Below are 17,094 nucleotides of genomic sequence, written 5' to 3'. Positions count from 1 at the left end.
CGCAAAATATTTTCCATTTCCCTTTTGTGCTGCGTATCCGGTACAAACACTTGTCAAATCGGTGAAAATACAAAAAACGGTTGGCAGCAGTGCCACTTTGACACTAGCACTTGAATGCTGCCTCCAATTAGACAGTTTAGTTTTTATTGTTGGTGTGTGACAAGCCGTGCGAGTATCTGTATCTCGCCGATATTGTGGAAATTTTTTTATATACTAAACCGAGTCCAAACGCATCTCGGTAATTTGTTTTTCTTTTGGTTTGCAGCCATTTTGTACCTTTACAAAATCCAACCAATATAAAGTGAAAGAAAACTTAGTGAAACGTGTAAACTACTTTTATAAAAAGAAAAGGTATGTTAAATACTGCAAAAGAGCGAATATAAAAGATGTGTGAGTTTTAAAATGTAAAACTTGTGAAATAATGAAAAATCGGTGGACGCATGTACGGTGAGCTAGTCAAACGCTGGAAGGGAAGGGAAGGGCAGGTCGGTGCGTTTACTGGTACGTGTATGATTCATTGAACGTATTCGAAAACGGTTAGCTAAGTTGGCCGCTTGCCTGCCTGCCTGCTGCCCTCGTTTTTAGGTCTATCGGTCGACGGTGTAATCATACCTTATTGGTTAGTTGGCAGCTACGCTGGCCGACTGTTTAACAATGTCTAGTAAATAGACAACAATTACTGTCTATATCCACTACCAATCTATTCAAGGTTTTCAATTTTTAAATACGCATATGTGTACACATGTGTGTGTGTGTGGGTGTGTGTTAGTAAGTGATAGCATTAAACATACTCGTATAAATTTGAGGGCAATACTTTTTTTTAGAGATGATTTGTACTAAAAGCAAACACACTACCAAATCAAGCTAATTGAATTAAGAATATAGATTTTAATTTCTTTTAATAATATGCTACAAAAAACTCGAAATAAGTTGACTGTGTGCGCCGCTTAGCACATAGTATTTAATAAGAAAAACAAACAAAATTACGCTCGTTGAAATTTCATCGGCAGCTGCTATTGCTATTGTGGTTAATAGCTGATTACCACATATTCAATAGGTATGTGCCTCTGATATGTACATACATACATATGTATGTGTTATCTATGTTCATATCTTTGTACGTACGTATGCATAGACGCCAGCGCATACATTCAGACGGAACTGCGTACTTTGCAGCGACGACGCGCTTCGTTAGGTAATTAATGAAGAGCGCAGCGACACAGCGGTGGCCAAGTGGCCCATAGTGCAGGCATGCGGTGAAAACGCTGGTGCACCTCATAAAACAAAACTATGTTGATTTATGTGTATGCATTAAATGCCAGACAGAAACCACAAAAATGCTTATGATTTTTGTTATTGTTATTGTTTTCTCTTACAAGGATGAGCACTACTATCGCCATATTAGCATTGGATTAGTTGGCATTAAGGTATACCGGCATACGCCGGAAAAATCATCATCACCGTACTGAATATATACATATATATATATGTGCTGTTATGATTGAGCTATGGCTGCCGCTCACTTGTTGTTAGCACACACAATGGCGGGCAGATGAAAGCAAACGTGAATTTGGCAGTGTAAAATAATTTAGGTGAAATGTAAACAAAAACATTTATTGGCAAAGTTTTAATAACAAAAAAAGTACATACGTGCAAAAAACTGTGTGGGCTTTTAAGCGTAAAAGTTGTGTGCAATTTATTTATAAAAAACTTCTATGTATATTATATACATACATACATGTGCGTGTACATAATTACATACTTAAGCATTTGTACGCATATATTTTATCTGATTTGTTTCGTTTAAATAATTTAATTAAATATTTTGTTATACAGCATCGCTCATGAAACTAAATATTGCTTCATTTAATTATTACGAATTACACGTTTAAATAAATTAATTAAATATTTTGTTAAATAGTTACGCTTATGTAGCTCAATATTGCTTCTATAAATTATAGAGTTACTAAGCAAATGCGAAGAATTTTTAACAGCAAATAAATTTCTTACTAATTGCCATCAAATTAGAGAAATAATAAAAAATAAAATAAATAAATTAAAAGCAATTTTCCCGTTTGCGTAAACTTTTAACTTCCGCTGAGTTTACAATTAAAATTATGAAAGCACAGCAAAGAAAACAATTGAATCCAACTGTTAGTCACGTTCTCATATGTATACTTTTCAGATTAAAATACACTCATCATATTGCTTGAAATATAATTGTAAATAAGTTTATAAACAACACAACAATTGCACAGCTCGACTTATAGTATACTTAACGGTAAAAACTCAAATTATATAAAATTCAATGTATTAAATTCATATGCAAAAATAGGTTATATTAAAGATAAGATAACTTCATCGCCACTGGAAAAAAAAACATTAATAGTTCATTGGCCTATTTGTGTTAAAACTTGCCGTAACTAAATTGGAATAAAATTATAAACAAACATAAACTTTAACGCAGAACAGTGTTGCACAAACTTATTTACCCCGTGGTCAATTTTTTTCTACAAAATTATGATATGTTTTCATTTCTAACCTCGGCAGATTAAAAAAAAAAATATATAATTATTTATTATTAGTGATGATTAAAGAGCTTTTTTTATTTTTTTTAATTCTAATAATAATAATTATTTTTTTTTTAATATCTCTGTATATTATTTAAAATTCTAATTAATATTAAAATATATATATTTTTTAATTTTAAATTTAAATTTAATTTTACAATAAATTCGTACTTTTTCATCACGAATACAAACTTACAAAATCTCAACACACATGTTGTCTATCGCTGTTGTGGATTATTTTTTAAATCTACCAACAATAAAAAACAAGCTCATTTTATTGCTGGTAAACAGGAAATTTTAACGTTTTTTTTTACTTTTTTTATTTGTGTTGTATTTGTTAACAAAAATATTTATTTTTGTCAGATTTACTGTATCTCTGTGGAGAAGCGTTTTATTTACATAAAAACAATATTTATATGAGTAAATACGTATGATTATCTCAAATTCATATTTTTTGATTAAAAACTAGAGACAAGAACATAGGCTTTTTAATAATAAAATATAGTTTAATAAGCCGATAACGCGATAGAAGAATAAGTTAAAGCTGTCTTATTAAACTACAACACTCGCATCTAATCGCTAAAATAGTCACCTATGGCCACTAGAACTAACTAAATTTTGTTATCTCTATCTAACTGTACTTTTATAACCTTAGATCTAAAGTTACATCGTTTATAGAGCAAGATGTTAGGATGAAAATATATAACTGTTTTTCATTTAACGTCATTCCTACTCTCAACTACCTCCTCACGTCAAAAAATGTCTCACTTTGCTTTCATTTCCCGTCAGCGCTTGTCTGTTCATCTCATCTGTTGATCGTAACTTAATCTGTAACTCGTATGAATCTGCTAATTTTTTTCAACATTCTGATTTGCTTAAATAAAAACCTGATTGTTTGTTATTTTTCTACAATTCAAGTGCACTTTAAGTGCAAACAAAAGCATGCACGTGGTTAGGTTTTCATTAATCTTCATAGTTGTAGCAAATCATTACGTTTCCGCATTTTCTCTGGCACATTTAGTAGTACAAATATGGTCAGTTTTTTTCTACTTGACGCAACTGATAAATACGCAAATTACAGCTTGAGTCACTGTAGATTTATACTGAGGCTTGAGTGCGGATGCTCTTCTAAGCCAATTGAGAGATGAGTAATTTCGTCAGTATTTTCTAAGCAGATACGTGTACTCAGCTCAAAGTGTATATGTTAATTTTTGCACTACTTTTTCGAAGTGATTTTTGTTTGATTAGATTTTGAACGCGGAGAGCACTCGTCAGCATCTCGGCAGGGATAAAGGGATGTCCAACTTATTCCAGTGTGAGAGCGCCTCAAAATTTGCGTTTTTTATAACATTTTGCATTATTACCAGATCAGACAAAATACAAATTTTTGGGCATTTAAATTAAAATACCCAACATTTAATACGGCTAATAATTATTTTACACTTAACGATTAATATAAATAATAACTATTTAAATTATTTTTTGGCAACATTTCAATCTGGCCGTCCCTCTTTTCCAATTGCGAAACGTCAAAACCTCCTCATCTCGACAAACTGTCAAAGTTTAGGTGGTTTTGACGTTTTATATTGCGCTCTCACTTCCAGTGAGATGAGAGTTGTACATCTCTTTATCTCTGATCTCGGTATAAGGGAACTGTGGAACGGCATATCACAAACAACAAACATCATCGACAAAAAACAAGCTGATACGATGAGGATTGCCGTCTCGCAGTGGAGAGAAAACAGACTGCCATCGCACGTGCAGAATGGGATAGATAGCATTTCCAGACAAAAAAGGAAAGAGACCGAAATTCTTGAGTATGAAAAGCTTGGCAAGCCTCCCGACAGGGGTAATGCTCAAAAATTTTATGAAAAAAACGAACGACTTAACGAAAGTTTCAAGACCGGAGCATCCTCATGTAGAGATCAAGGTGGTAATCTGGTCACTGATGCCCAGACCATACTGCGGCGGGGGGCCGATGGATTACCGGCCGAGCTATTCAAATACGGCGGCGAAGAACTGATAGGTCCATGCATCAGCTTCTTTGCAGAATATGGTAGGAAGAAAGCATGCCCGACGATTGGAATCTCAGTGTGCTCTGCCCAATCCAAAAAAAAGGAGGACCCTGATTTGACCTTATCAGTGTGGCTTTAGACCTGAAAAATACACAACTGACCAGGTGGAGAGCGACCTGGTGACACTTACTCCGACTAGCTCCCAGTTGTGAGGGAAAGAGAAGAATGGCACGCTATTATCGATACGGCTATAACCGGATAAATGGTTCCTACGCCAATTACATATGTACATACATACAATAATGGTTTTGTAGTTGTTTAAAGTTCGTAGACACATAAAAATACAGGTGATTTCGGATATGGGGTATCAGAAGTACCATTGAATTCTCTCCAAATATAACTATTAGCAAAATATTTAACACTTATAAGTTTGAGCTTTTCGAAATTGGACAAATTGTTTCGAGAAATGCTACTCTTTTCAGATCAATGTCGGATATAAGTAAAATTCGGTTAAAAAAATGTTGCCCCTGGTCTGATGGGAATATTACAATATTTTTTTTTTTTTTTGTTCAATTCTGTTTTTTACGCGATTTGTCTAAATTTTGTTTACCGATTTTCGAAAAATCTTTATTTTCTCTGAAGATTTCTCTTGCAAAGTAGAACACTTAAACAATTTATTGTACAAAAAATATTTATGAGCCTGGAGAGTTCTTTATATAAGTATGTATGTCAAAATATGAATGCACACGATTTAAATTTATGTGTGTGTGTGATGTGTGTGGCGCGTGCTTTTGACACTCGCTATTTTCATTTAATTATAAACAAATCGACAAGTTATATTCTTCGCATTGTTGTTGGTACTTGAAATACGAAATTGATAAGCATTATTGAAATGCGTGCGTGATTACACATGCACACTGACACTTTTAGTACATATTTTATAAATAGGCGTTTAGTAAAGCGCAAAATCGCAAATTCGCACCTAGCAAACGAATGAAGTACTTGAAGAAGTTGGAAAAATACTTAAAAAAAAACACATTTATAATTTTGACGTTAGTTAAACGTTGGGTGCATGGAAAGCTTTTAGTATTGGCAAATAGTACTAAAAATAAAAATTCTCGCATATTATGCAAAATAAACAACAACAACAAACAATGAGCCATCAGCACAACAATGAAGCGTACCATACATTTTTAGACGGTACCATTTGTGACCACAACAACAACAACGAAAGCAATTGCGCTCGCATATATACAGTATGAGTACAAACGAATATGTATGTCTGTATGTATATTTGTATATATATTTAATAGCTAGCATGCCCCAACGCATACGAATGGGCGCGTTAAATTGAAAAGCAAATTTTCGAGTTTACTTGTGGGCGCTGCGAGCGCTGCCCGCGCAGCTGTCGTTCTACTAGTTATATGTCTTTGATTTTTCGACTTTACGCGATAATATATACATACATATGTATCTACATATTTCAGAATTCTTATGTTTGCTTAAAGAGACCTACATTTCACGCTCCAATGCGGAAAATCTATAAGAAAAGGGCTAGTTCTGCTTTTTTACGTTTCGAAGTGGCAAATTGCTCTGATAGTAGGAATCGCATGCTGATCGAACTGATACTCATACATATGATATTGAAGTTTGCCTCAGATGATGCGCAAGCTCAATTTTCGCAATTTTTCCGGTACCTCTATAGCCCTACAAGTAAATTACAGTACAGTAAATTACATTTATTTATTTCTTGGAGCTCGGAAGTTTTCAATAACAGCATTTACTCATGGCTTAATGAGCCTAAGGAGCTCGACAACCTCATGTGATTTCTTATATTATATTCTTCCGCTGTTTTTCAATAGATGTCTCGGGGGTCAAGCACTGGTCGATTAAATCGATTAAATCGTTTTATATCGATCTTAGACATTTGTGTCAACATTAACCCAACAAATTATTTGTAGAGATCTGTTTGCATCCCAAACATATTCTCAACTGAAAATGTCACTTTTTGAGCCGAATTCTCGACATTTGCTGAGCCTCATCGACATTTGTAATCGTTTTTATACAAAAAAAAACTTAAATTTACAAAAAAACGGAGGAAGCAAAGTTGTAGCTGTTGTTGGATCATACAGCTGGGTCCACGACAACAGAAAGGTCCCGGATTTCTGCCTGGCTAAGGACTCGACTCGGCAGTGTTCCACCGAATTATTACGGAAATGTTTTTTTTTACCGATACAACAACAACAACAAGGTTTAAGGTTAGGTTCCATTAGAGTCTTCACTCGAACCTTCATCTCTTATAAATAAAAAAAATACCCTAAACTTCCTTCTCCAATGATGGCTAGAGCAGAGTACACATTTGTCTTTTAACAGTACCAGAAGCTTGTACACAAATAGGTTCCACAGGACCTTGTACCACCCATATACAGATCTATGATTTTCATAGATAACTGGGGTCGATCAGTTCTTTCAGCCAACCTGCTTATCCGAAAAGTATTCACTAGTCTCGCAAACCCTTAAAGGTCTCTAAAATGTATTTTTTGCGAACCCTTAAAACATATTCATTGTTATTCAAGCTCAATGAACTTCAAATATTTAAAACCGTCATTTATTTCGAGGCGTACAACCTAACCTCAAATTCATATAACTCTGATCTAACAATCTCACCCAGAAAAAATAAATTTCTGTCTCTTTATAAATACAAAAATAGCAGAAATGCGAGTTCAATGTGAAGCAAAGCTGTCAAAATTGGTTAATGACCGCTTGTCAGCTGTCAAAAGGGCTTTTAAACATCATAGAGATCAACAGTTCATGCCTCAGCAAACGTACTTACAATCTTTATTAAAATATAAAACGCAACTGCCGTGATTTCCGCATGTCATCAAACAGATGACAGTTAGGTATTTACAAAAAAAAAAAGATATGGAGACATACTGTATATGTGCATATGTATGTATATCTTTCAATAAAAATATTGACCACTGTAAAATCCTACAAATCGACCACAGCGAGGGGTTATTGTCGTCCATGCGCTCATATATTGACTCGAAAAAATGCATTATCACATTATTGGTGGCGTTATCAGTTGTCACGATACACGACAGAATCAACCAAACTGCGAGATATACATACCTACATATAATTATATAAATATATAATGGACATATGCAAATGTGTATGTGTGTGTGTGTGTGCACATGTGACCGTTAATTGTGTGCGCTTTTTGTTAACATTTCTCCACTTGTTGCGGTCCGGTTCTAAATTTCTTCGCGCTTGTTTATTTTGCGGTGATAAAAATCACAAAACACACACACACACACACAGACAAAAAGTGTTATTATAATAAATAAGCGTTGATACGTTGACTAAACAGGTTAAGAAAAACAAGTTGTCGCATTTCACGTATGCTTATATGCATATATAGATGTATCTACACTTTGCCATATTTATTAGACGACAGTTGTTGTTTGTTTTTATATATGTATATATGTATGTATGTACATGTGTGTGGGTGTGTATAAGTTTAGCAGTGAAATTAGCGAGCTTAGAAGCCAACCGGCATTCTCAGTGGGCAGTTAATTAAAAAAATTATATTTTATGTAGTAAATTTATACTGAAATTGTTGTTGTTTTATGTAAGTATAAATACATACAAACATTTCTGTTTCTATATATATATATATATATATATGCCATAACTATATTTAAACGCTTCTCATTAATATATATATACATACATATATTAGTAATAATTAACCGCAAACGCCACATTAATGACGTCACTCAACGCAAAATATTTGCCCACAAAAACAAATTTATCAAACTCAACTTCCAGTTGACGCAGCCACTGAACCGAATTTCATTTTATTTTTCGCTTTTTGCTGAAATTTGCAAATTTGCTGGCGCACAACAACACAATCGACGACGACTTTAAAGGCCTTATATGACTAGGTAAAAAGCGTTTTTATTATTTTTGTATTTTTTTTTTATTTTTTTCTTGAGTTTTGTGCTTAATTGTAAATGCGGTCTTTTTGCGCAGGCGTCTAGAATTTGCATTGGCGCTTTTAGCTTTGGTAGGCGCTGCATTTGGAAAGTGAAACAATGCTGTTGCAATCGAATTGAGTTGCAACAGCATCGCGGCAGTTGACATAAGCGCGCTGACGCACACACATATACATTTATATACATGCAGACATACATATATACATATACACAACTGTACATTTCTACTATATCAAAAAAGTATAAAGTATCGCTGCTTCCCCACCCGCTCCACAAATGTCTCGCTCATGCCGTGCGCTGGCGCATTCAACGCATTCGCTTGTTTGAAAATATTCCGATCGTTAATGCCAGCAAATAATTTCCACTGTTTTTTATTGCGAAAATAAGTTTTGCACAATTTCTTTCGTGTAATTGTTCGAAACAATTGTCGGCATTCAGTGAAATAATTGAAATCGCATAATTTGCCTATAGAACTGTACATTGTAAATGCATGATGAATACATTTATATGTATATGTAGAGATCAACTTAGTTCAATTTATGGATTAAAACTTCGATAGTATACAATAAAAGTTTGCAAGCAACATAAATAACTAGTCCAATATAAACTAGTTGGTAACTACTCGCTTTATATATAATTAAATTCATATATGGTTAACTATTGCCCACCATGTATTTTAGGAAGCCGTTATAATTAATGCTACTTAAATAGAAAGCCGCTTATAGAACGTTCTTCGACTTTTTCACTCTTCTGACCAATCGCTTGGGGACTAAAAACCCCATTTTTTAGTTTCCCGCCCACCAATTCTCTTAAAGATCATTTAAGGTTATTAAGGCAAAAGCTATTTACTTCACTATATGAAAAATATGTCTTCAGGAAGAGAGGAATATTCATATTCACTTCCGATCTCTCATACCGAAATTTAGTTCTTAGTACCGATTTAGACCCTTCGGTAGTTTTTTCCCTCGAGTGTCGTAGGTCGTCCTGTTGGAACCACATATTGTCCAAGTCCATATCATCCAATTCGGGCCAAAAATATTCGGTTATCATTGAGCGGTAGCAATTCACATTCACAGAAACGTGCCAGTCGTGATCATCACGGAAGACCGTACCAAAATGTAATTTTTTCGGGATGCAATGGTGACTTATGGAGTACTTGTGAATTGCTGTCTGACCAATATTGACCTAATTTAACGCTTGAGAATGACGTGTGAGAGACTAATTTGAGTCTTCCTCAATTGATGCACTAGCGGCAGGAATATTCTCAACACTATGGGCTCGCTCAATTGTTGATCTCACAGGACGATTGTGATGACCATAAATTGGACGTAGCGCTCTTAAATTTTAATAATTTGCACTCGTTATTGGACCATATATATATATATATATATATATATATATTCTTTCCATGATGAAATCACAAACCTTACTGAAGATAAATTAAATGCGAAGAGCGGGAAAAATATGCCGTCGTTTGATGTCCCTATCGGCCTACTTTTGTGGCATCCTTTTGAAAAATCCTTTATGTACATACATATTTCATAGATATTCTGAACCTATCTTTTCTTGTAATTTCTATATTATTTTCGGTATCAAATTTTCGGCATTCAAAAAACGAACGAGGATGAGGATAGTATTGGTGACTTAATTGTCTATGTAGCTGTACTAAATTCTAAGGAGGCCACTTTTCTCATTACTTTATAGCCATGTAGTGACTATTGAAATTTAAAAGGAATAACAGAACCCTAATAGGGGCGTTAACAGGTCTGCAAACTGGTGATATCTTACAATGTTACTGCAAAAGCTGCACAGAAGTAGAAGAAAAAGAGAGTTTAGCACATCTTCTAAGCGGATGTAAGGCTTTGTATAGAAATATGTTCGCAACTAAGAGTCGCTGAATCCTAGACGATGTGTAGAAAGTGGTAGGAAGAACCACATGGTGGTTCAGAGACGGTCAACCACGGAACCTATTCCTATAACCTAGCCCTCTATTTATAAAATTATAGAAAATAATTTTAAAAAATCTAAACATCATAATCCACAAAAAAAGTTCGAGTTAGAGAGACTTCCGAGTTAAGGACGGTATTTTGTATGAAATTTGACTTTTATTGGCAATTCAAGAGTTCGAAATATAGATTCTCGAGTTATGGGTGATGTGATCAGATGATTGCTCAAGCGATCTCGTATATCCTATATGTTATAGTATATTTTTTTAAAGATGGAAAATATAATAAATTACATAATTTGAAAAGAAATCACCACAGTTAGTATGAAGTCTATTATACAGACTGCAAAGAAGTAGTTCATTGCCTGATGAAGCACACAAAATATATAAATATGTTCACACTATTATTCATAAGTATCAGTAAGTCTATATGAATATTAATGCAACTGCATGTGAAATGAATTCCATTGTTAAATCGCGCCATTTCGTTTTAATTAATCATGTGTATAGCTAGATGTGTGTATTTGTTAATTTATTTATACTGAATGCATGACGATTCCGCTGAAAACTGAATTACTGGAAAATTTACGAGTATATCAAAGTGGATTTACCGAAATTTTCCAATTCAACCGTGCACTACTGATTCACTTGAGAGTGCACCGTTGCAGCACGTGTTAATAAATTGCAGTTATTAGTGGACATGGAAATGGCTGGCGGACTGCCGCAGACGTACTCATACTACTTATGTATTCATTAATTAAAAATGAACTCACTGACACATAATCTGGTAGAATATACTATAACTTTTGTATGCAAGTGTATTTTATTGATAGTCATGTAGGTTAATCACCTTCCTTATAATAATATTATTTTTGATATATTTTTAATGCAAGAAAATTGTATTCGCTCGGCGTCTGACTTTTATGGGGGTTCCCCGTTCTCCTAGTTGTTATAGTGAAAGAGTATTTTTTTCATCACTAAATGGGGCAGTTTATCAGCAATTTGGCGTCGAAACAGTCCAATAATTCGTAGACCCAAGAATACGTGGAACATTTAAATCCCAGAGAAGTCTGTCATTACCTTTTGTCATTTGGCCGTTGGAACAGTCTTCGTTTTATTCAGTGCAGGTTCTGTGCGTGAAGTCCATTGCTTTGACAGTTTCTTGGAAACGACGCTGGAACTCTTTCGGATTGCGTTTAAACGGCGTAAAACCCATCGGAGAAATGGTCTCACGGTTCCGCGTCGTTAGCTTTCTAACGTCCAATTTTTCATGTAGAATATGATCTATGCGATTTTTTGGGGTACCTAATGTCTCAGCTTTCAACTGACCAGATATTCACCATGCGCCAAATCTTGGAGAAGACCCGTGAAAAGAGGATCGACATACACCATCTATTTGTCGACTTTAAAGCTGCTTTCGACAGAACGAAAAGGAGCTGCCTTTATGCCGCGATGTCTGAATTTGGTATCCCCGCAAAATTAATACGGCTGTGTAAGCTGACGTTGAGCAACACCAAAAGCGGGAAGGACCTCTCCGAGCTGTTCGATACCAAACGCGGTTTCAGACAAGGTGACTCGCTATCATGTCACTTCTTTAACCTGATGCTGGAAAAAATAGTTCGTGCCGCAGAGCTAAATAGAGAAGGTACAATCTTCTATAAGAGTGTACAGCTACTGGCGTACGCCGATGATATCGATATCATTGGAAACAACACCCGCGCCGTTAGTTCTCCTTTTTCCAGACTGGATAAGGAAGCGAAGCGTATGGGTCTGGTGGTGAACGAGGACGAGACGAAATATCTCCTGTCATCAAACAAACAGTCAGCGCATTCGCGTCTTTGCTCCCACGTCACTGTTGACAGTCATAACTTTGAAGTTGTAGATAATTTCGTATACCTAGGAACCAGCATCAACACCGAAAATAATGTCAGCCTTGAAATCCAACGCAGAATCACTCTTGCCAACAGGTGCTACTATGGACTGAGTAGGAAATTGAAAAGAAAAGTCCTCTCTCGACGAACAAAAACTAAACTCTACAAGTCCCTCATCATTCCCGTCCTTCTTTATGGTGCAAAAGCGTGGACGGTGTCAACATCCGATGAGACGTCACTAGGAGTTTTCGAGAGAAAGGTTTTGCGGAAGATTTATGGTCCCTTAAACATTGGCAACGGCGAATACCGCAGAAGATGGAATGATGAGCTGTATGCGTTGTTCGACGACATAAACATAGTCCAGCGAATAAAAAGACAGCGGCTACGCTGGCTGGGTCATGTTGTTCGAATGGACGAAAGTGCCCCAGCTCTAAAAGTTTTCGATGCAGTACCCGCTGCCGAAGAAGAGGGAGACCTCCACTCCGATGGAAGGACCAAAAGGAGAGATGTGTGGCGCGCTGTTGTGGACTCGGCTATAATCGCGTAAGCGATGTCTGCGCCAGTCAAGAAGAAGAAGAATATCTCAGCTATCTCACACATTTTCAATCGATGATCTGCCAACGCAAAATCGCGGACTTTCGTCATGTCCTCCATGGCAGCCGCTTTTGTGACTTTTTTCATACAAAACCGACATGGAACAGTGTTGAAAGCCATTAAATCAATTTTTGGCGGTCCTCATTGAAGGACCGTTAACGTATAGAGCATCCATGCGTTCTTTTACGCGATTTTCTTAAAAAAAATTCGAATCCCCAACCGATATTGCTTTTTTATCCATTATCAGTTATTTGCATCTGTAGTCCAAAAAAAAACGAAAAAATATCTAAAATTAGTGATTACGTTCTCACTTGAAAGTGCAAACCTATTACTCATTCACGCCCCCTCAATCTAACCTCACTAAAGCCATTGTAAAAGAGTGCAATGAATTAAATTATGTAATAATAAACAAATTTATCATTAAATATTGATTGGCATAAATAACATATGATACAGAGCCCACGATAAATACTGATAAGCATATGCACGACGATAAAAATCTGACATTTCCGAGTGTTATCAGCGCTTCAGCCACCCACGGCAGAATAAGCGTCCATTTAACGCCGATTAATCAAACATTTCGTACACATTATATCTGTATTATTTCCTCTGCCTGAACTGAGTGTCTTTAATAACTAATCAACGTCCATTAATTGCAGTTCGCCACACAATTGCGCTGTGACACAACGAAGACATGTTCAAAATTAATACAAAACCGGACACGAACGCCGCCCAGAGGCAGGCGAAGACAACACCACTGGTCGACGACTATGAGATCTCCAACAAAGTACTGGGTCTAGGCATCAACGGCAAGGTGGTGCAGTGCGCCAATCGCAAGACCAAACAAAAGTATGCGCTCAAAGTGCTGCTGGACAATCCGAAGGCTCGGCGAGAGGTGGATTTGCATTGGCGCGCAAGCGGTTGCCGACACATCGTCAACATCATCGATGTCTATGAGAACACATATGGCGGCAATAAGTGTCTGCTCGTCGTGATGGAGTGGTGAGTTGTTAAATATTTGAAATGTATCTTGAAAATATTTATTTAATTTTGTAATTTCTTCTTTAATCTCACCAGCATGGAGGGCGGTGAACTGTTTCAGCGCATACAAGACAACGCCGATGGCAATTTCTCGGAGCGTGGTAAGTGCTTGAGCTTGACATTATCTTATCGTCGCAGTTTAATTGAATTGTCTGTCTTTTGTTTTTGTCGCAGAGGCCGCACAGATCATGCATGAAATCTGCATTGCCGTACATTACCTGCATAGTCGAGATATTGCGCATCGTGACTTAAAGCCCGAGAATCTGCTGTACACCAGCAATGATAAGAATGCCATATTGAAATTGACAGATTTCGGTTTCGCAAAAGAGACCTTTGTGAAGGACACACTACAGACGCCCTGCTATACGCCATACTATGTTGGTGAGTGTCTTCCAAGAATACATTTTGCTTTAGATTTATAAATATTAAATTTATTCCACTCTCATTGCAGCCCCCGAGGTGCTTGGTCCCGAGAAATACGACAAAAGCTGTGACATCTGGTCGCTGGGTGTCATCATGTACATACTGCTCTGCGGCTTTCCACCATTCTACAGCAACAATGGTCTGGCCATTTCGCCCGGCATGAAGAAACGTATACGCACCGGTCAATATGATTTCCCAAATCCCGAATGGGCCAATGTTAGTCAAGCAGCCAAGGACTTAATCAAGGGTATGCTCAATGTTGATCCCACCAAACGTCTGACAATCGAACAAGTGATCCGCAACAAGTGGATCGCACAGTATACACAAGTACCGCAAACACCGCTGTGCACGGGACGTATGCTGAAGGAGGGTGAGGAGACTTGGCCGGAGGTGCAAGAGGAAATGACGCGTTCGTTGGCTACCATGCGCGTCGACTACGATCAGGTGAGCGAAAAAGTAAATTCCAAATATATGCGCCAAAGTAATACAATGAAATTTATCAATTTGTTTTTGTTTTTGTTTTCGATTAGATGCACGTGAAAGCGCTAGACAAATCCAATAATGCATTGCTGACGAAACGGCGAAAAAAGTTAGAGGAAGAATTGGCGGCACAGAAGAAAAAGTAAATAGTTTTGAGCGTGATAAAAAATGATTAAGAGGTAAAATTAGTGTGAGGGAGTTATTAATTGTAAAGCAGTAAAAATTTAAGAGCATACATTTTTGTTGTTGTTTTTTTTCAATTTAAACAATAACCAGTAATATTTGTTTTTGTCTTTACCTTCTAATATTTTTGTATTAAATTCGTGAAATATAATTTTTTTTAATTCAAAAATTGTATAATACACCCATGAACATTGAAATAAGTATGATTTCTAACGAAAACGATTATATAACATTTTTTCGAAATTGATCATGGTCCTTGAATAATCCTTAACCTTTATAGTCTTGAATTAAATCTAGATTTTAATGTAATTTCACTTGAGCCAAAACATTTTGCTTACAATCATGAGAATATAGATTCGAAAATCCATTCACCACATGGTGTATATTTTGTTTTTCGTTAAAATTTCTCAAAAATCTTAGTCTTGCATTAAATGTTGATTTTAAATTTTGATTACAACTTCGAAACTCATTTCACCACATGTTGTATATTTTGTTTTTCGTTATAATTTTCAAAAAAACCTTAGTCTTGAATTAAAACTTGATTTTAAATTTTGATTACAACTTCGAAACTCAATTCACCACATGGAGTATATTTTGTTTTTCGTTAAAATTTAAAAAAAAATCTTAGTCTGGAATTTTTATTTTTATTCTTGAAATTAAATTTTGATTACTACTTCGAAACTCATTTCACCACATGTTGTATATTTTGTTTTTCGTTATAATTTTCAAAAAAACCTTAGTCTTGAATTAAAACTTGATTTTAAATTTTGATTACAACTTCGAAACTCAATTCACCACAAGGAGTATATTTTGTTTTTCGTTAAAATTTTTAAAAAAATCTTAGTCTCGAATTTTTATTTTTATTCTTGAATTTAAATTTTGATTACAACTTCGAAACTCATTTCACCACATGGTGTACATTTTGTTCTTCGTTATAATTTCAAAAAAATCTTAGTCTTGAATTAAATCTAGATTTTTAATCTTGAATTTAAATTTTGATTATAACTTCGAAACTCATTTCCCCACATGGTGTGCATTTTGTTTTTCTTTATAATTTCCAAAAAAAATCTTAGTCTTGCATTAAATGTTGATTTTTACATTAAAATTTATTAAAAAAAAAAAACATTTTTATTAAGAAAATATTTTTTTTTATTTTCGAATTTTGAAACGATTTAAAAATTAACAGAACGGCAGTGGGAAAATGATACCCGTCTTTTTGGTTTCCAAAGTCATTAAAGCCTCCAATGCTCTCAGACTTTCGAAGTTTTTAGGACTTTCGAGGACTTTCAGACTTTGTTAGGGCTTTCGAACATAGGTTTTTCAGACTTATTACTCCACAACAAAGCTTTCAGACTCGCTTTTTTCCTAACTGTGGATTTGTAGAATTTGAAAATTTTGGTGGCTACTAGAAATGTTTCGAAAATAGTAACTTTTTGATTAAAAAATAGTTTCTAAATTTGATTTTATCTGTAGTTATGTTTTTTGTATTTAATATTTTTTAAAATTGCAATGACCTTTTAATAAAAAACTTTCTTTTTCCTCTCTTTTTCCAGTGAATTGCCGCAGTTGTATCAATAATCATACATATATATTGAATTAAAATGTGAAACGAAAAGGAAATTGTAAATGTTTGCACTCAAGTACATAAGGGTTTCTCGACTAGAACGCAAGAATGGGTGCAACAAAGTAAATTACATACAAATCTATGTACATACATACACATTTAGTGGAGCAGGAGGAAGCAAGCATAAATACGTAGATGTTAAATGGACTCGAGCTGCTTCAGCGACAGCAACTCACGAAGATTTCGGTTAAGTTTTCTTTTTTTTTTCTCTATTAAATTGACAAATAAAGCAATTTTGCGCGTGTTTCATGTGAATTTTTACATGAAAACAATAATTAGTATTTACCAATAAGTGCATAAATAAACATGCATACATATATATGTATAATAACCTATATGTATGTATA

At 35.2% G+C, this 17,094-nt stretch overlaps 1 protein-coding gene across 5 annotated transcripts; it reads left to right on the top strand.

The window, feature by feature from the left end:
- The first annotated feature begins 124 nt into the window (after positions 1-124).
- Positions 125-17,078, top strand: LOC105209038 (MAP kinase-activated protein kinase 2). 5 transcript variants are annotated; one of them, XM_011179186.3, is made up of 7 exons: positions 125-351; positions 13,656-13,998; positions 14,074-14,138; positions 14,212-14,418; positions 14,489-14,916; positions 14,991-15,082; positions 16,677-17,078. In XM_011179186.3, the coding sequence occupies exons 2-7, from the start codon at positions 13,691-13,693 to the stop codon at positions 16,699-16,701; spliced, it is 1,125 nt and encodes a 374-aa protein (XP_011177488.1). In that variant the 5' UTR covers positions 125-351; positions 13,656-13,690; the 3' UTR covers positions 16,702-17,078. The 5 variants fall into 5 exon arrangements, with proteins under 5 accessions (XP_011177488.1, XP_011177491.1, XP_011177490.1 ...); XM_011179189.3 differs by having other exon boundaries at positions 14,991-15,119; XM_011179188.3 differs by having other exon boundaries at positions 126-351; positions 14,489-14,904.
- Positions 17,079-17,094: the final 16 nt, after the last annotated feature.

Source organism: Zeugodacus cucurbitae, chromosome 5, assembly GCF_028554725.1.
Source record: "Zeugodacus cucurbitae isolate PBARC_wt_2022May chromosome 5, idZeuCucr1.2, whole genome shotgun sequence".
In the NCBI taxonomy this organism is placed as follows: Eukaryota; Metazoa; Arthropoda; class Insecta; order Diptera; family Tephritidae; genus Zeugodacus; species Zeugodacus cucurbitae.
The sequence above is the reverse complement of the archived record's forward strand: the minus strand, read 5'-3'. Positions and strand labels throughout refer to the sequence as shown.